General features: G+C 45.3%; 1 protein-coding gene across 9 annotated transcripts in view; it reads left to right on the top strand.

Annotated features, from left to right (window-relative positions):
* The window catches only part of L1CAM (L1 cell adhesion molecule), a 721289-nt gene that overhangs the window by 602822 nt on the left and 97206 nt on the right, over positions 1-21261 (top strand). For all 9 annotated transcript variants that reach the window (XM_089685157.1, XM_089685163.1, XM_089685158.1 and 6 more), the window contains 2 exons: positions 5545-5767; positions 20937-21052. In XM_089685157.1, the coding sequence (XP_089541283.1) occupies positions 5545-5767; positions 20937-21052 (339 nt within the window). The remainder of the gene's footprint in view (positions 1-5544; positions 5768-20936; positions 21053-21261) is intronic.

The following is a 21261-nucleotide window of genomic DNA, read 5'->3' on the forward strand; positions in this document are numbered from 1 at the left end:
CGGTGACATCTCCCCAAACCCTGGCCCTCCATCTCCCCACTCGGCACCCTCCTACACAGGCCAACCACCGCAACCCCCCCAATCTCATATCTGTCCCCCTCCTCCCCACATCCACCCCTCCCCTCTCGGTTGCACTCCTGAACGCCCGCTCGGTTTGCAACAAGCTCACCGCCATCCACGACCTCTTTGTCTCCCACTCCCTCAACCTCCTAGCGGTTACCAAAACCTGGATCCAAGCCACTGACTGCACCTCCTCTGCTGCCCTCTCCTATGGAGGCCTCGTCTGGACCCATTCAACCAGACCGGGCGGACGCAGAGGCGGAGGGGTCGGTATGCTCCTACCACCGCTGAGCACCTTCCAGGTCCTCCCTAACCCCCCCTCCCTCTCCTTCTCCTCCTTCGAGGCCCACTGCATCCGTCTCTTCTCTCCCACCCCCCTACGGATTGCGGTAATCTATCGGCCTCCTGGCTCCACATCCTCCTTCCTTGACAACTTTGCCGCCTGGCTTCCCTTCTTCCTCTCCTCCGAACTACCGACCATCATCCTAGGCGACTTCAACATCCCGATCAACGCCAACAGCCCAGCTGCTTCCCAACTCCTCCTTCTAACCTCCTCCTTCGCACTCACACAGCACACCCAGTCCTCCACCCACTCCAACGGAAACACCCTGGACCTCGTTTTCTCCCACCTCTGCACCCCACACGACTTCACTAACACACCCCTCCCACAACTCCCCCCCCCCCCCGAAGCGTCTAACTATCACCCGCAACCTCCTCAATCTGAACCCGACCCATCTCCACCCAGCAGCTGACCGTCTGTATGACAGCATCCTCCCTCTGTCATGCCCTGACCTGGCCACTACTGCATACAACGACTCGCTGCTAGCTGCCCTTGACTCCCTGGCACCCCTAACCACTCGTAGCACTAGACCCCGCCCGCTTCAACCCTGGCAAAACGACCACACAAAATGCCTCAAACAAAGCAGTCGCGCGCTGGAGCGCTTATGGCGCAAAACCAGATCCCCTCGTGCGTTCTCCCTTTATAAAGCCGCCTACCTCGCCTACACCACCTCCCTCCACGCCGCCAAGCCAGCCTATTTCTTAACCCTTATCCGCAGCCTCTCCACCTGTCCTCATCGGCTCTTCTCCACTTTCAAATCCCTGCCCCCCCCCCCGCCACCCCCACCCAGCACCTCACTCACCGCCCACGAGATTGCCACTCACTTCCAGAACAAGATTGACGCAATCCGTAAGGACATTGTCAACTCACAATCCACCTTTCCACCCAACCTCCCGCCCTCCTCCAACCCCTCTGCCCCCCCTCCCCCGACCTCATAGCCGCACTACCCCCCACTATACCCAATGCCCCGCACACCATCACCTCCCCAACACTCCGCTCCTTCAGCCCAACTACCTCTGAGGAGGTCTCTAAGGTCTTCACTGAAGCCCGCCTCACCACCTGCCCCCTGGACCCTATCCCCTCACAGCTCCTCCAGTCACCCCCCCCCCCCCTCCATCATCCGCTCTCTCTCCCACATCTTCAATCTCTCCCTTTCCACAGGCACCTTCCCCTCCCCTCTAAAGCACGCACACATCACCCCCATACTCAAAAAACCCTCCCTTGTCCCCACTAACCTTAACAACCTTAGGCCCATCTCCTTGCTGCCCTTCAAATCCTTGAGCGCCTGGTCTACAATCGTCTAAGCGCCCACCTCACTGATAACAACCTCCTTGACCCCCTACAGTCTGGCTTCCGCCCCCTGCACTCCACCGAAACCACCCTACTTAAAATCACCAATGACCTGTTAACTGCCAAAGCCAATGGCCACTATTCTATCCTCCTGCTCCTTGACCTCTCTGTGGCCTTCGACACTGTTGACCACCCTCTCCTCCTTGCCAAACTGAACTCCCTTGGCATCAAGGATGCTGCCCTCTCCTGGTTCACCTCCTACCTTTCCCAACGCTCCTTCAGCGTCACCTACAACACTGCCACCTCCCCCTCCCTCCCCCTCTCTGTCGGGGTCCCCCAAGGCTCTGTCCTCGGGCCCCTCCACTTCTCCATCTATACCTCCTCCCTTGGCAAACTCATTCACTCCCACGGCTTCAATTACCACCTCTACACCGACGACACCCAAATCTACCTCTCCACCCCCCACCTCACCCCCTCACTCTCTGCCCGCATCGCCCACCTCCTAAACGACATATCAGACTGGATGTCGCTCCACTTCCTCAAACTTAACCTATCCAAAACCGAGCTCCTGGTCTTCCCCCCACCCCGTACCCCCCCCATCCTCTCCATCACCACTAACAATGCCTCCATCTCTCCCACCCCACACGCCAAAGTCCTGGGTGTCACCCTGGACTCCGACCTCTCCTTCCTACCCCACATCCAACTGCTATCTAGATCTTGCAGGCTCCACCTCCGCAACATCTCCAAGATACGCGCATTCCTCACCTCTGACACCACCAAACAACTCGTACACTCCCTCATCATCTCACGCCTGGACTATTGCAATTCCCTTCTCACCGGCCTTCCCAAATGAACGCTATCCCCACTCCAGTCGATCCTAAACTCAGCGGCCAGACTCATCCACCTCACCAAGTGCTCCACATCTGCCTCCCCCCTCTGCCACTCCCTTCACTGGCTCCCGATTGCCCAACGCATCAAGTTCAAGCTGCTAACCCTGACCTACAAAGCCATTCAAAATACCGCCCCGAACTACATAACTGACCTGATACCCAGATACTACCCTACCCGTGCCCTCCGCTCCTCACAGGACCTCCTGCTCTCTAGCTCCATGCCCGATTGCAGGACTTCTCTAGGACTTCCCCCATCCTCTGGAACTCCCTACCCCAATCCATCAGAATGTCACCTACCCTCCTCACCTTCAGGCGCACCCTGAAAACCCTCCTCTTTTGGGAAGCCTACCCCAACCTCTCCTAACCCCCGACCTCACCTCACAACCAACCTCCTTCATTCCACCCACCATTCCATCCCCCACAGCCATCTCCTCCTGTGCCACCCTCCCCTCCCTCCTAGATTGTAAGCTCGAAAGAGCAGGGCCTTCGAACCCCACGTGTAGTGTACTGTTACTGTCTTGTCTCATGTTATGTCCCCCTGCTACTGTACAGCGCTGAGCATACCCTTTGGCGCTATATAAATACTGTATAATAATAATAGTGTGGTAGTTTCTTGTAGAATTTGCCCACTGAAAGGCCGGTCAGCTGATTTAGATACCAAGAAATTCTTGCTCCCACTTCCCTTTCAAGGGGAACTCATTTGTTCATGTCTAGATGAGATTATCAAGAATACCACAGACAGGAAGAGTTACCATCTTCCCCAAACCTACAAGCCTAAGCCTTTGCTTTTTGGGCATTCCTTCCATACCCAAGAAAACTTCAGGGTTTTTCAAATGAGTGAGTCAAAGACTGGCTCACAAGACTTTCACATGTGTAAGTCAAAGATATTTGGAGAACTGGCTCAAGAGCCAAGTTCCCCAAGTGTTTTTGCAAGCCTTCCAGTATGTTCCTCCAACTATGATGACAGGATAGAGGGAACATCTGCTTATGTTCACAGATCTGTCAGAGTATCTGGTGTATACAAAACAAATCTCTTTCCCCCATAAGAGGATTTTTGCTTCAAGTCTCCTTTCTTCACCTCAATGTGCTGAAGCCTTTTGCTAAGTTGTACAGGGAATTGCATCTCAGGGAGTAATTGTTTTCTCCTTTTTACTGTCACCAGTATTGCAAGGGCTTTGTGTGACCTTTTCTGGATATTGTGGTTTGAAATAACTTGATGAACATTAGGAAGCTGGACTCTCTACACACATGAGATTTCCTAGCTTTAATAGATATTTGGGACTATTTTTCCTGACCACTAGCTCTACAGCTTTGCAGTGGGGGAATTTCACTTCCAGTTTGTGGCTTTTTCCCTTGGATTGGCCACTGCTTTCAGTGTTTTTACCAAGGTCCTAACCTTGGCATTACTGTGAACCAGACATATATTAGTGATCGCTTTTCTCAATGACATATCAATGACGTGATAATCAGGGCTACTTCAGCTATGAATTTACAAGTTGATTTTCAAATCAAATAAAAAGATGACCACCGCCCAAGTCTATAACTGGCTTATATAGCAAGGACACATAAACAGGCATCACATAGCGAATGAAGGGGAGAGAACAATGTTCTTGGACAACTTGCCAGCCAGCTTGCCAACAACCGAATTACCCTGTCTGACAGTATGTGTTTATAACAGGGGTTTAGTTAGCACACATTTGGAAATACATACGTAAGCCACAGAGCCACGTTACGGCACCCTGATAATCTGTGGTTCTAACTCTACAATTTCTGAGAGCCCCCATAGTAGAGGCACATGTATTTAATGGATAGATCAAGGACAGGTGGACCTGAGGGAGCCCACCCCTCTTAAAGACAAAGGAGTGCACAGGACCCTAGCATATAGCACAATGGCAGCCAGGGCATCCTACTGCACCCACGTACCTAAACTCCCTTGCAAATCACCCTTCAAAACATTCCATAGTCCTTGATAAGAACTAGGAGGGCTAAATAGCCCCTTATAAATAATGCAGGAAGTCTGCACTGGACAGGTCTGAATTTAGGACAAGATTAACTTTTTTTTTGCACAGATATAACAAAATACTTCTAATGGTACGTTTTATAAATCAAAAGAAAATTACGTACATTTTAATCTCTGCTGGCTTTTTTGGGACACCCACTGGTGGACACTGGAATTGCACCATTCCAGTTATGGAACTCACAGTACCACCCTCAGGTATTCTGGCTGTTCTGCTTCTTTCTGGCAGGTTTGTACCTTTTGTTCGGATTGTTACATATAACATCCTTTCTGTTATGTACCCTCTTGTTTTATGGAATCTCAACTTGGGCACTTTATGGGCCTTCTGGCACTGGGATTCTGTTTCTCGGTCATCAGTCCAAACCTCTAACACGGCTCAGAGGGTTAGAATTGCTGCATTGGCGGATGCTAGCTTTGCATGAAAAGCTTTGCAGGCAGCAGTGTGATTTAGTCACAAAACCTTCTGAGGGGGTTGCCAGGACCCTTTTTCTATCCTGTTGTTTTTTTATTTTGTTTTTTTTTTGGGGGGGGGGGTCACCTCCCCACTGATTGGTATTTTACCCATGATTATTGGCCTGTTGTCACAGTTAAGAATTTGTTCTAGTAAAGGTTGTTTTATCTTTATCCTGTTATTCTCTGCTGTGATGCTACTGGGCTTTTATGCATTTGCAAAGGTAAAGCTACTGTGTGGGGCTTACACCCTTTATTTTTAGATTGCCCATCCCTCCTAAAAGGCAGAGCTTTATCTACACATGGAAGAATAGTTTTCTGGAGCCCTGCGACTGAGGATGTTTACAGGGAGTACAAAAGCATAAATTATATAATGCATGTTTTCATACTTATTCATTACTTATTATTGATTTTTTTTGACAAGTAAATTGAAAACTAAGATATAAAGAAAGAATATAACATGACAATTCTGTTAATGATTCTCCTGTTATTGGCAGCCTATGAGAGGAATTGAATGGAATGGACCTGGTTTTGCTTACCTTGTGAAGTGGAAAAGACAGAATCAGAATGAAGAATGGAAGGAGAAGATGGTCACAGAGCCTTATATCTTTGTAGAAGATACCAGTACATTTGTGCCTTATGATATCAAAGTCCAGGCTGTCAATCAGCTTGGGGAAGGCCCTGAGCCTAAAGTTGTCACTGGATACTCTGGAGAAGACCGTAAGTACCTCTACTTAACCCTTTCTTGCCCATTGATACCTCGATGTGCAGGTCAATTCAGTTACTTAACTTGACAACTCTAGTACTATTTTGCATACTTATTTCATTTGTATACATTTTTACAATATATTAAGTTAAACTGATTATCTTTTAAAAATGCTAATTATCTTTTTACAGCATTGAAAGTCTGAAAGTAGCAGTATTCTTCTATAGCAAAGGTGTCAAATTCAATTTCATTGCGGACCACATCAGCATTCTGGTTTGCCATCAAAGGGCCAGCTGATATCCAGAGCTCCCCTCCCCCCTTACATCAAATGTCAAGAGTTCCCCCACCATCAGAAGTGAAGAGTCCCCCACCCTCCCTTACATAACAGTGCACCCCCTTACTTTGTGCTGCTGCCAGGAAGAAGCTGAGGGCAGAGCTGGGAAGCAGAAAGTTCAGGTTCTAGAGTAGGACCAGAGGAGGGCTGTAGTAAGCTGATGGAGTCTGCTGGATGCTGAGACCAGGGGAGGCAGAGACAAGGGTGTATTGTGGCTGCACAGAGAGGCGCAGGATCTGTAGGAAGAGTTTTTTCCTCTACTATGCTGCTGACTGCTGAGACAAGGTGGGGAAGTGACGAGGTGGGTGCCACAGCTGCAGAGGAGGTGCAAGGGCCCCATAAACTGTCCAGATTCAGCTCCCAGGCCTAGTGTTTGACGGATGTTCTAAGGCTGAAGAAGGGTGTCATTTTTTTGAGTAAAGGCTCCAGCATGCACATGATCACTATATCATATCTGATTGTGTGTGTTTATATATATATATATATATATATATATATATATATATACATACATACATACATACATACATACACACACACACACACACACACACACACACACACACACACACACACATACACACACACACACAGCCAACACTATATTACCAAAAGTACTGAGACGCCTGTTTTTACACGCACATGAACTTTAATGGCATCCCAGTCTTAGTCCATAGGTTCAGAATTGAGTTGGACCACCCTTTGCAGTTATAACAGCTTCAACTCTTCTGGGAAGGACCTCCACAAGGTTTAGGAGTGTGTCTATGGGAATGTTTGACCATTCCTCCCTAAGCTCATTTTTGAGGTCAGGCATTGATGTCCGACGAGAAGGTTTGGTTCACAGTCTCCACTCTAATTCATCCCAAAGGTGTTAATTTGGGATGAGGTGCAGGCCAGTCAAGTTCCTCCACCCCAGACTCGCTCGTCTATGTCTTTATGGACCTTGCTTTGTGCACTGGTGCGCAGTCATATTGGAATACGAAGAGGCCATTCTCAAACTGTTCCCACAAAGTTGGTAGCATGAAATTATCCAAAAGTTTTAATATCTTAATATGCTGACGCCTTAAGAGTTCCCTTCACTGGAACTAAGGGGGCAAGCCTAACCCCTTAAAAACAATCCCACACCATAGTCCCCCCTCCACCAAACTTTACACTTGGCACAATGCAGTAAAGCAAGTACTGTTCTCCTGGCAACCGCCAAACCCAGACATGGCCATCAGGTTGCTAGACAGAGAAGCGTGATTCGTCACTCCAGAGAACATGTATCCACTGCTCTAGAGTCCAGTGGCTGTGTGCTTTACACCACTGCACCCGACGCTTTGCATTGCACTTGGATGTAAGGCTTACATGCAGCTGCTCGACCATGGAAACCCATTCCATGAAGCTCTCTACACACTGTTGTGCTAATCTGAAGGCCACATGAAGTTTGGAGGTCTTTAGCTGTTGATTCTGCAGACAGTTTGCGACTTCTGCACACTGTGCGCTTCAGCATGCTCTGACCCTGCTGTCATTTTACTTGGCCTACCACTTTGTGGCTGAGTTGCTGTTGTTCCCAGTTGCTTCCACTTTGTTATAATACCACTAACAGTTGTCTGTGGAATATTTCGTAGCAAGGAAATTTCACAAATGGACTTATTGCACAGGTGGCAACCTATCACGGTACCACGCTTCAATTCACTAAGCTCCTGAGAGCGACCCATTCTTTCACAAATGTTTGTAGAAGTAGTCTGCATGCCTTAGTGCTTGATTTTATACACCTGTGGCCATGTAGGTGATTGGAACACCTGAATACAATGATTTGGAGGGGTATCCCAATACTTTTGGTAATATAGTGTATATTATTATGATCAGGAACCACGCTGATCATCAGCGAAGACCAGAGTTGTCAGTGATAGTTGGATCTGACTGCACCAGTTGGTGGCTCTCAGAGAGTAGAATATTTGTTTATAAATGTAACCCCAGCACAAGACATTGTGTTGGGGGATGCTCATATACAGATAGTCAATAGGAAGAGGTTTAGCAACACTGACAGTGCTGGACATCGAAAACCTTTTTCTGTCTACAGCAGGGCATTTAAAATTTTTTAACAAAGTGCCTGTTTACTGTCTGTCAAACTGTTGTGGGGAAGGACAGTGTCCAGTAAGAATGAAAAAATTCCCTGACTTCCTACATCAGTAGGAGTAAAAACTACCCCTGCATCTAGTGGTCAGTAGAAAAAAAATTACTCAGGGTCAGTGGGAGTAAAAAATGTTTATGCTTTTGTGGTCAGCTAGAGTAAAAAAAAAAAATACCCTGACATCAATAGGAATAAAAATACTGTGAGGTTAGTGATCAGTAGGAATAAAAAAATGCCCAAGAGTCAGTGATAAGTGTGAATAAAACAGGCCTCAGCATTAAGCCAACTTTATCTGGCCATCCCTTCTATCATATCAGAATGGTGTTTCAGAATTTCTACATTATCACTTTCCCCCCGTGGTAACTAAACTATCTGGGACCAGCAATATATTTCTGTTTTAACCCTTAACAATTAAAGAAACCATTTGTTGTTCTATACAGCTTCCAGCAGGGTGGTGTCTGCAGAGCAGACACGGAAATGACAGGTAATCTTCTATAGCAACCTACTCATCAGTGAGGGCATCCTCCAGTCTTTGACACCACTTCAGAAAATGTGCAATGCTTTCACTAACACTTCAATGGCAAGGGCTTTCACATGTAGTGCCCTCCTAGTTAGGTGCTAATCTATAGGTAGAATTTAGATAAAATTTAGTTGTTTGGGCTCTGCTGTATTCAGTGGAGTTGAGTTTGATTAGTGTAGGTTGTTCTAGGCTCTGCAGCAGCAGGCTTGCCTTTCTCCCCCGTGTTTCCAGAAAGTACTGGAACATAGTGGGCGGAGAGGGTAGAGCCTGAGCTGATCATGTATACAGAATCAGCCAAGCCCTGGTCAGGAGAGCGACCAGCAGAGGGCTGGGAGGTATATACAGTATAAAGTCTGGAGCATCCTACAGCAGGATCCTTTGCCTGCTGGAGAGTGACCCAGCCTGGAAGTGCTGTTAAACCTTCCAAGGCCATTGAGAAGCGGCAGGAAAATTCTGAGGGGTTCTGGCTCAGAGAGGAGCTGAAGAACTCACTACAAGCGTCAGGAACAGTTGGAGCAAAGTCTAGAAAGGATTTAACCAGGAGGCTCATAGTACAGTGTTCGCTTATACTAAAGGAGACATCCATGTATGCAGTGGCACCATGAGTAGAGATCTGAGAAAAATCCTGTTGAGAGACGTTTGCTAGTGTGCTCATTTGCTGCAATGACTGTTCCATATTTGCTGGCCAGGGTAGTTTCCACTGTGGGATCTCCCTGTGCTAAACTGTTCACATTTTCTACATTAAAAGCCTTTTCTGCAGGAGTTAACGGTTTGCAAGTTAGTGTCCTCAATCAAGTTTGTCTTAGTCCTGAGTATCCCAAGGTTATTATAATAATAATTATTATTATTATACAGGATTTATATAGTGCCAACAGTTTGCACAGCATTTTACAGCATGAGGGCAGACAGTACAGTTACGATACAGTTGAATACAGAAGGAATCAGAGGGCCCTGCTTGTTAGAGCTTACAATCTAAAAGGGAGGGTCAAGTGATACAAAAGGTAATAACTGTGGGGGATGAGCTGATGGAGAAAGTGGAAATACAATACAGTTGTTAGGTGTAGATGGGATAGGTTTCTTTTAAGAGAAGGGTTTTCAGGGAACAAAAGTGAACAAAGTAGGGGATAGTCAGATTGGGGTAGGGAGTTCCACAGGATAGGAGAGGCCCAGGAAAGGTTCTGGAGGAGATGACAAGGGAGCTAGAGAATAGGCATTCTGGGAGGAATGAAGATAACAATCTGGGTGGTATTTTGAGACAAGGTTAGTGATGTAGCTGGGGGCCGAGTTGTGGATGGCTTTGTAAGTTGTTGTTAATATTTTCAATTTAATTTGTTGGGTGAGTGGCAGCCAGTGAATGGATTGGCAGAAAGGGGTAGCAGACACTGAACGGTTGGTAAGGTGGTTGAGTGTGGCAGTAGCATTCATGATAGCCTATGTAAAGGTAATCCAATGAGGAGGGAATTGCAGTAGTCGAGGTGAGAGATGACGAGAGTGAATGAGAAGCTTTGTCGTGTCATTGGTTAGGATGGGGCAATCACCCTAATGCCTTTTAGGTTCACCCCAATCCCTATACCTGGCTGAAAATACCATATGACTGCCTTATTTGCACAATTAGGAAACAGAATCTGGGTTGATCAGCGGGACCAAATACAGGGTTTGCGCTACACATGTGAGACAGAATTGAGGTTTTATTTGTCGATCCAGCACATTCATTTTCTAACAGTACTCGGGTCTCCTATTGGAGTTTTCCATGTTAGAGGAACCATATTGTAAAAACGGAACAAAACAAAAACATGATTAGTAAAGAGAAGTATGTAATAACAATAAAAGGTTTGTCTTTCTGTCCCGGATGAGACAATTTTTAGCTAACTGGTCTTTGCTAGTTAATTTAATAGCTATTACCTGTCTGTCTTTAAATATATTTATGGGCAGCACAGTGGCTAAATGGTTAGCACTTCCGCCTGGCAGTACTTGTGTCATTGGTTCAAATCCCAACCATGGCAGCACCTGCCTAGAGTTTGCATGTTCTCCCTGTGCCTGCGTGGGTTTCCTCTGGGTAATCCGGGTTTCCTCCCACACACCAAAGACATGCTGGTAGGTTAATTGGCTCTAGTATGTGTATGTATGAATGTGAGTTAGAGACCTTAGATTGTACGCCCCTTGAGGGTTGGGGACTGATGTGAATGTACAATATATACAGTTAGGTCCATATATATTTGGACACAGGCACAATTTTATAGTTTTTTTTCAGGTATTGACCAAAACATATTCAAGCTATAGTTAGATAATGGATATTAAGTAAATTGATAGTAAATTGAAGGTATGTACATCCAAATTGGAGGAAGAGTTTAGGATTTCAGCTCTTAAGAGTAGCCATCAGCCCTTTTTCAAGGAGCCAAAAGTAATTGGACAATTGAATCAAAAGCTGTTTCATGCACTTTTTATCCCGCTTTAGCTAGTTCGCAGAATGACTTTACCCCTACCTTCCGATCCCACTGGGAAGCTGATCTTGGCATTCATTTCACAGATGTACAGAAGGAGAAGATTCTCCACTTTGCACAGAAATCATCCATTGCCTCTAAGGTTCAGGAAACTTGTTATAAAATCTTGACCAGGTGGTAAAGGGTCCCTACAACCTTACATCGCATCTTTCCCCAAATTCCTGACCTTGGAGATGTTGGAGATGCGGTGCTGACCGGGGTATGATTTTCCACATCTTCTGGGCCTGCTCTAAAATTAAACCATTCTGGCAGATTGTGACTGGCACCATTAACGACTTGACGAGTGTTGATGTGGCACATGATCCAGTGGCCTGTCTATTACGTCTTACAGATCGCCCCATTAAAAAGTATAAGATCTCATTGACAATTCAACTGCTAAACGTGGTGAAAGCTTGCATTCCCCTGTGCTGGAGGTCTGTACACCCACCTATGAGGGCCCTCTGGTTTTCCAAAGTCAATGAGCTAAGAGACATTGAGGACCTCACAGCCTCTTTACATGACTATGGGGAAATTTTCCAAGACACCTGGAGACTGTGGAAATATTTTGTCTATACTGACTCCTACTTTCAGCAGTCTCCTGGGCCTGTCTGAGGGGCCCCATCTCGCCTGATTGGTGTGGTCCCCAGATGGTAGAGATGCTCTGCCTTATTCTGCTATTCTCTACTCAACTGGCCTCTTCTCGACTTCATATTCTGTTTTCCTAGATTTTCTTGAGGATCTTTGTTTGGGATCTCTCTGTGTCCCTGCATCCTTTTCCTCACCCTCTTCCCCCTCTCTCTCCCTCCTCCCCACCCCCTTTTTTCCCGTCCCGCTTTCCTCTACCCCATTTTTTATCCTACTTAGCTCCCCCCATCCATTCATAGATTTGTCCATTGATTTCCTATATCATTGGGCGCTATATACCTGAAGTGACTTATCAGTGTGGTGCCGGAAACCTCTGTTCAGGTTCCTTTCCCCTCCTCTCTTTTGGCAGTACACGAGCGACCTTTGGTAACCTGGTTCTTATTACCGCTTTTACAGGTGGTTGTATACACTAGACCTCAGGCACCCCAGGTCAAGATATTGTAGCTTCATAACTGCCTTATTATGCTGGTTTTTGTACCTGTTTTCACCATAACCTCGATAGATTACTTTTGTATCCTCTTATTTTGGTTCATCTACTGCCAAGCATTCTTTTCTTCTGTATACTTTGTACTTCGCAATCTCTGGCTTTTTTTAACAAGGAAAATATATAAATAAAAGAATTTTTAAAAAAGCTGTTTCATGGCCAAGTGTGGGCTACTCCTTTGTTATTTCTTCATCAATTAAGCAGGTCTGCAGTTGATTCTAAGTGTGGTATTTCCATTTGCAATCTATTGCTGTGAACCTACATCATGCGTTCAAAGGAGCTGTTCATGCAAGTGAAACAGGCCATTGTAAGGTTTCAAAAACTAACAAATCAATCAGAGAGATAGCAGCAAATTAGGAGTGGCCAAATCAACAGTTTGGTACATTCTGAGGAAAGAAGAACGCACTGGTGAGCTCAGCAACATAAAAAAGGCATGGATATCCATGGAAGGCAACAGTGGTGGATGATCGCAGGATCATCTCTATGGTTATAAATGTTATTTAAGGAACACCATCTCCTCTAAAGGGCAAATTAATATATTATCCCTTCCGACGCCAGTGGATCTTCTTCCATTGGGCTGACATATGCATTCCTGTGTTTGTGCTGGGAGTGCATACGTTGATTGAACAAGGTGGAGAGCATGATATTACTGACCCGCCTCTCCACCTTGTCCAATTAAAAGAACACTTTGCATTAATTCAGAAAATACAAGGCATTTTCTGATCAGCCCCTGTGCTGAGTGGCCAACCATCTACATTTTAAATGCAGCAGGTCAGATGCTCAGCTTCCAGTGGCATCAGCCAAGTATGGTATACTGTATACATAGTTACATTGGTCCAAGCTGGACCAACGTAACTATGTATAAATTATCCATACCTGGAATTCTCTTTTTAATGGTCAGTTTTTTAAAGATCTACAATTGGTTGGCACTGTTGAATCTTGAATTCTTTTGCAAGGACTTCAAGGAATTATATGTGTGATTTAGGGCTCTTTGACACAGGATCAGCGAAAGAACACACACAGTTAAAGAAGTCCAGTCTAATCTAAACATAAACCTGCCTCTGTTCTAAGCGCTATACTAACTAGCCTGTAGAGGAAATTGTACAGTGAGGAACAGAAGTATTTGAACACCCTGCGATTTTGCAAGTTCTCCCACTTAGAAATCATGGAGGGGTCTGAAATTCACATTGTAGGTGCATTCCCACTCTGAGAGACAGAATTTTAAAAAAATAATTCAGGAAAATCACATTGTATGATTTTTAAAATATTTAGTTGTCTTGCACTGCTGAACATAAGTATTTGAACACCTAATAAACAGCAAGAATTCTGGCTCTCAAATACCTGTTACTGTGCCTTTAAAAAGTCCAACGCTACTCCACTCATTAATCTAACTTAGTAGCACCTGTCTGAGCTCTTTAAAGACACCTGTCCACCCCACAGTCAGTCAGATGCAAACTACTACCATGGGCAAGACCAAAGAGCTGTCAAAAGACACCAGAGACAAAATTGTGGACCTCCACAAGGCTGGAAAGGGCTACGGGGCAATTGCCAAGCAGCTTGGTGAAAATAGATCAACTGTTGGTGCAATTGTTAGAAAATGGAAGAGGCTAAAGACGACTGTCAGTCTCCCTCGGACTGGGGCTCCATGCAAGAGCTCACCTCGCGGGGTATCACTGATAAGAAAGGTGAGGAATCATCCCAGAATCAGAAGGGAGGAGCTGGTCAATGACATGAAGAGAGCTGGGACCACAGTTTCAAAGGTCACTGTGGGTAGAACACTACGCCGTTATGATTTCAAATCATGCATTGCACGGAAGGTTCCCCTGCTCAAGTCATCACATGTCCAGGCCCGTCTGAAGTTTGCCAATGACCATCTGGATGATCCAGAGGAGGCATGGGAGTAAGTCATGTGGTCAGATGAGACCAAAGTAGAACTTTTTGGTCTAAACTTCACTCGTCGTGTTTGGAGGAAAAAGAAGGATGAGTTGCATCCCAAGAACACCATCCCTACTGTGAAGCATGGGGGTGCTAACATCATGCTTTGGGGGTGCTTTTCTGCGAAGGGGACAGGACGACTGCACTGTATTAAGGAGAGGATGAATGGGGCCATTTATTGTGCGATTTTGAGCAACAACCTCCTTCCCTCAGTCAAAGCATTGAAGATGGGTTGTGGCTGGGTCTTCCAACATGACAACGACTCGAAGCAAACAGCCAGGATAACCAACGAGTGGCTCTGTAAGAAGCATATCAAGGTTCTGGAGAGGCCTAGCCAGTGTCCAGACCTAAATCCAATAGGACATCTTTGGAGGGAGCTGAAACTACATGTTGCTCAGCGACATGTGGCCCAGAAACCTGACAGATCTAGAGGAGATCTGTGTGGAGGAGTGGGCCAAAATCCCTGTTGCAGTGTGTGCAAACCTGGTCAAGAACTACAGGAAACGTTTGACCTCTGTAAGGCTTCTGTACCAAATATTAACACTGATTTTCTCAGGTGTTCAAATACTTATGTTCAGCAGTGCTAGACAAATAAATTCTTTAAAAATCATACAATGTGATTTCCTGAATTTACCTGAATATACTTCTGTTCCTCACTGAATATACTAACCTATTCTCAGGGCGCTCCAGCCCAATCACTTGATTGGCTCCCAGTGCCTTCTCTGGGCACTCTGGTCTGGTCACATGATTGGCTCCTAGCGCTTGCTTCAGTCAAGAGGAGGGACAGTGAAAACGAATGCCCCATAGTAAGCCTATGAGTCATGTCACCGCATAGCCGTTGTCAGCAATCTCTGTTCTTCACTGAACCAGCCACTGGGGAAATCACATGACTGGACTGCCCAGGGAATAAGTAGGTATACACTTCTTTCCTCTACAGGCTAGATTAAATAGGGCTTAGAATGGGGGTGGGAGAAGGTTTAAGATTAGATAGGATTAGACCAGACTTCCACTAGAGAATTAAAACAATTCTAAAGGCTCATTTTTTTTTTTGTGGGGGGGGGGGGGGGATAATAAACATGCTATACTTACCTACTCTGTGTGCAGTGGTTTTTCAGAGAGCAGCCTGGATCCTCCTCTTCTCGGGTCTCCTGCAGGCTCTCCTGGCCCCTCGCTCCTGCCAGGTGCCCCCACAGCAAGCAGCAGTTTTCGTGTCAGCCCTGAATGAGTCATTCATGTGGTGCATGCTCAGGAGACCTCTTAGGTCAGCTCGGGGATGATTCTGAATGAATGGAGGCCATTCTGCGCAGGTGCTGCCACTGCACCATGAGTGACTCATTCAAGGCCAACATGTAAACATTAAAATTGTGTGTTAATTGGAGGCAGCACCACTGGTTACATATTGTTGATTAGTTATGTTCTCTTTGACATCATTGGTGCTATACTGGCTCGTTTGCTGGGCTTGTTATATAAGGGAAAGGAGGATAAAAAGAACAAAAAACTAAAAATGTTAATCATGCAGTACATGACACAGGTAAGTGGACACTGGCAAACCCTATTCCACTCTTCATTTTTTTCTAATGTCCTATAGTGTTGTCACAAAATTCAGTATATCCGGTGCTCCAATTTAAATAAAAATACATAGCAGTACTGCAGCTCTCAGACTGCCAGAATAACAAACAACTACGAAACAAAAGCACAAAATGCCTCCTAATACTCATTGGGGGATATAAGTTCATAAGACAAAAGTAGGGAGGGTGAACCTTGTAGCATCCTGTTCACACAGCCTGCACTGTCTATCACTTTCCAAAGAAGGAGCTGTCAGGAGCTGGAAAACAATATTCTGTGAACACACAGCCTCTGGGAAAAGTGATGAAACACTCCAATGAAATGTGCATCAAAAGCATGTATTTTAATAAGCAGTATCAACTCACATTAAAGCTGACAAAAATGCACTTGGAGATGTGAATTAATATCCACCCCAGCTATTGTCCAAGCGGTCATTCCCTATGCCCCAGCAAGAGATGCAGCAGCTGTGGAAAAAATTGCAAGAACCTGTTCTAGATAGAAGTGCTGGTGTCCTCACCGCTGAGAGGCAATCTGTGCTGTCAAGTGTCCACTCTTGGGTGCACTGTCTCCTAGGCGACTTGTTTCAAGGGAACAACCATTTTAGACCCCCAAGTCACCATGCATGCCAAAGACCCTCTAGGCTTCAACAGGGTCTTTGGTGCACACTCTATAGGGGAAGATCCTTTTCCCCAACATCTTCAACCTGATATGTCAGAGATTGGGGTCTTTGAATGTGGATATACTGGCCTCCACATTAAAAAAGTTACATCTGTTTGTGGCCAGGACCAAGGATCCTTTAACACTGGCATCAGGTGCTCTGATCATTCCCTGGACTCAGATAAGGCTAATTTATGCCTTTCCTCCAGTGCAAATTCTTTCTTGACTGCTCTGTAAAACAGAGCAAGAGAAGAAACCAGTGATTCTCATTGCAGCAAACTGACCCAGAAAATCTGGTACACAGATTTGGTATTCTTTCAAACACTTCAGACATACTGTCTCAGGGTCCCCTGATCCATTCTGCTGCTTCTCAGTCACTGGCTTTAATGGTATGACTGTTGAAGCCCAGGTCTTAAAGAACAGAGGGGTCTTTGATTTGGTTATTCCTGCATTGCTAAAAGCAAGTAAAGCCACTTCCAGAAAGATGTACTATCATACCTGGATTTTCTTCTTTGCCTGATGTGAACACTCTATTCCATTATTTTCCAAAAACCTCTGGCTTCTCTTTCCCTTGTAACAACCTTTATTCAAGGTTTTCCTCAGATCAAATCACCTTTACAGCACTCTGTGCTTCCCCAGGACCTCAATTTGGTTCTCTCTTCCCTACAGGAACCACCCTTTGAACCCATTTGAGAACTCTCCTTGGATGATCTCCCCTGCAAGGTAGCCTTCCAAGTGGCTATCATGTATGACAGACATGTTATGAGCTCTCTTGCACCCAAGACCCTCCTTTCTTCCTAAGGTGGTGTAATCCTACTACCTCAAAAAAAGACAGTCCTTTCTTCCTTGTGTCCTGCTCCTAGGCACCCAAAGATGATTGCTCTTCCCTGTCTAAACATGATCAGAGCCATTAGAGCAGGGGTAGGCAATCATAAAGAGGTGGAGAACTACCTGAACAACATGGGAGATGCCAGAGATCAGGGGGCACATCATCGCCTCCTCACACCTGATCTACACCTCTAATTGCCATATCACAATCACGAGCATTGCACAGCAATCATGGGTTTAAATCAGGTGATGCGGAGGCAACATATCGCCTCTGCACCACCTGTCAAGCGCACTGGGATCGCTTTGCAGAGGAGCAGCGGTGCCTACTGCACCTGCAAATGAGCCCTTAGTTGTAATTGGCGGCGGCACGCTAAGGGCTTTTTCACATATAAAGTTGGGGATGGTAAAACCCTGTGGTTGAATCATGGTTTTACCCCCCCCCAAATCCCTAAAATCCCTACCTCCTTTAGCTGCTGAAGCAGCATCCAAAGTTGTACACATGCCACAACAGGACTTACACCCCTGTTGCTTTTGTTAGGTGCTACCGGCTGTCAACCAAGACCCATTTAAGTAATTGTGGCAACTCTGCAAGTGCTTTGCAACTGCATGCTTTTGCAGAGTCCAAGGGCTTAAAGCAGGTTGTGAGAAAGCAACACACTGCTTGTTTAACCCCTTATTTGCTGTACTGCACAAGGTTGCAGGGCAATTGCAGAGAGGCCTCGTTCACTTGAATGGGTCATGCTTGGCTGGTGCTACACCCACCAACCATGACAGAGCGGAGGAGCAGCACAATCTACTCCCTACTACAGCTCCAACTTTACAAGTAGTTACTCTGCATTGCAGATGCATGTTTGATGCTCTGGGATGGCTGCTCAGCAAGCCCAGACCAAGATCCACCAGTCAGCTGGCCAAGATCTACTGATAGATCACAATCTACTGGTTGCTGACCCCTGCAAGGCTGTATGCATCGGGTTTTTTTTACCTAAACAATTATTTTTTGCTCAAAAGTCCAAAAACGCTGGTTTGCTGTGTTTTATTGCATTTTGGCACGGTTTTCAGCGTTAGAGCATTTTTACAGCTAAAAAACCCACTAGTTCTGGGTTTTTTGTCCAGCCAAAAAATGCCCCTGCCAAAAAGCGCTGTGTGCATGGACACATAGGATAACATGCTGGGGAGTTTACTGGCTGTAGAAAAAAATGCCAAAAGCCAAAAACAGCAGTTGTAAAAACGTCCAGTGTGCATGAGGACTTGAGTGTACCTAAAACCTACAGCTTCTATCAGCAAGACGGACTCTATTTTTCCTAACCTCAGGACCTCACAAGGCACATCCTGCTTCAAGATCCACCAGTGCTGGATAAAACAACTCACCTCCCAAGCTTACAACTCTAAAGGATAAAGCTCTTTTAGCACTAATATGTGCTAGGTCCACCAGGTTGTTTCCTTGGCATTCTGACATCAAGCCTTTGTTGCCCACCTTTGTAAGGCAGCCACTTGGTCTTCAGTTCAAATCTTGTATCACGTTTTTCCAAGTGGACGTTCAATCCTTAGTGGAAGCATCTTTTGGTCGCAAAGTTCTTGCAGCAGTACCCTGAATTTGGATTTGTTGGGCCTGTTGGCACAGTTCTGCTTACCTTGTTGCTGCCCACTTTTCTCATTCATTGCTTGGGGACATCCCAGAGTCTATGAATACTAAGCTTGTGTCCGACACAGCATCCTTAACCACTTCCCAACCGCCCAATAGCAGAAGTACTGCTATACTACAGTATATATACATGATTTTGTATTTCCAGGTAGGGGGCGCGCACGCTCCCTACTGCACCGCTATTGGTTCCTAGGGATGTCACTCACCGGGTCCCGGCCGCCAATTCTCAGCTGGGAACCGGTGATCATCGGCGTAGCTAGCAGGGAAGAGGTCTGTATGTAAACAATACAGATCACTCCCGTCAGCAGGAACTGGCTGCTTTGTGATGCTCTGCATAGCAAAACACACAGTACACAGTTAACCCTTGGATCGGCCCAGATGTTAACCCATTCATGCCCAGTGTCAGTACAGTATGAGTGCTTTTTATTAGTGACACCAACATAGTTCCCCCAGTGTCAGAATACCTACCGCAGTCCTGCTATAAGTCGCTGATCGCCACCATTACTAGTAAAAAAAAAAAAAATTCCAGTATATATACACACCACCATTTGTAAATGCCGTAACTTTCACTTAAACCAATAATGTACACGTATTGGGATTTTTTTTTTAGCAAAGACATGTAGCAGAATACATTTTGGCCTAAATTTATGACAAAGTTTGATTTTTTTACATTTTTTTATTGGACATGTAGAATAGCAAAAAGTCAAAAATATTGGGGGGGGGGGGGGGTTTAAAATTATGGTCTTTTTTTGTTTATAGCGCAAAAAATAAAAAAGCACACAGGTGATCAAATACCTCCAAAAGAAAGCTCTATTTGTGGGGGAAAAAAAAGGACATAAAATCTAATTTATGTACAACATTGCATGACCACGCAATTGTCAGTTTAAGTAACACAGCGCCATATCGCAAAAAATGGCCTGGTCAGGAAGGGGGGTAAGTCCTCTGGAGGGCAAGTGGTTAAGATAAAAGGATTTTTGACCTGTAAATTCCATACAGTATCTTGGAGTACAGTAAAAGACACAAGCCACCCATCCCCCTGCATTGTTTTTTTTACTATGAAAGTTTTTACCCTGTAAATCTTAAGTGAATATACTTGGGTAAAATGGGTAAAAACCATTGTAAAAAAATAGAGCAAATATGCAGATTTAAATCTGTGCTAAACAGTGGACAAATGTTGGTCATATTATCCATCAAATCAATAGTGAATAGACACCTCTGTGTACCTACTGTATATAGCAGATTTATTTATGCAGAACTGTACATTAGACATTAGAGCAAGGGTGCTCAGACTTTTGAAGAGCGAGGGCCACTTAGGAATTTGTAAACCAATCATGGGCCACAATGAATTAGGAATTTTTTATTTTGAGTAAGTAGAATAATGAATATTTACCTCCTGAAGCCGCTGAATGTCAGAAGGAGGGAGAGGAGAAGAAGCTGTCTTTCAGTGGTCGCAGGAGGAAAATGGAGAGGATTAGTTCCGGTTAATGCCACTTCCACCACCCCTCCTGTTCCAAAAGTAAAACAGAATGTGAGATTGAGGCCATTGCGACCGCTGGCATTACACCAGTGGTTTACCACCCCCCAAACCGCAAATTTAAACAAGCCCTTGCTGTCCTGAGCCCCCTATAAGGCTGCTTTCACAATGATGTGCTACGGTTTACCTGCACCCACCTGTGGCTTTCCTGCGGGTTAGCTACGCTTTGCTGTAGACTTCTATTATATTTTGCAGGTGTGGTGCACTTCTGAAAGTGCACCAAAACTCCTGCATTCAGTTTGAGGTGGAGGGCCACATCACAGGCCTCCGAGGGCCACAGGTTGAGCACCCCTTCATTAGAGATTAGAAGGAGAATAATTGTTCAAAAATAGTTTTTTTTTCTCCAAAAAAGACAGTTTTACTTCAATCTGCTTTTTACTATTTGCCTCATTATGTTTTTAACAGAGTTTATTACATTCATCATTTGTTTCTTCCTGCACAGATCCCCAAAGTATCCCTGAGAATGTTGGTTTAGAAGCTGTTAATGACAGTACAATAAAAGTGGCATGGTTGCCTGTACAGAAAGAAGGATTAAACGGTCACCTGAAAGGATTTGTGGTAAGTTTGGACTGATCTTGTAATTGGTGTAGTTTCACTCAAAATTTTTGAGGTAACTGCTTTATGCTTTCAACATTCATTGGACACAATCTGTTAACAAACTGGAGAATATTTTCTGTGTACCATGTGCTTCTGCATAAGGGCCCATATAGCAAGAAATAGACACCTCTGAAATATATGGTATGTATTATGAGCAGCCAGAGGACTAA

Source organism: Staurois parvus, unplaced genomic scaffold (genome assembly GCF_062004578.1).
Source record: "Staurois parvus isolate SC_StPar_1 unplaced genomic scaffold, SC_StPar_1.0 ptg000364l, whole genome shotgun sequence".
In the NCBI taxonomy this organism is placed as follows: Eukaryota; Metazoa; Chordata; class Amphibia; order Anura; family Ranidae; genus Staurois; species Staurois parvus.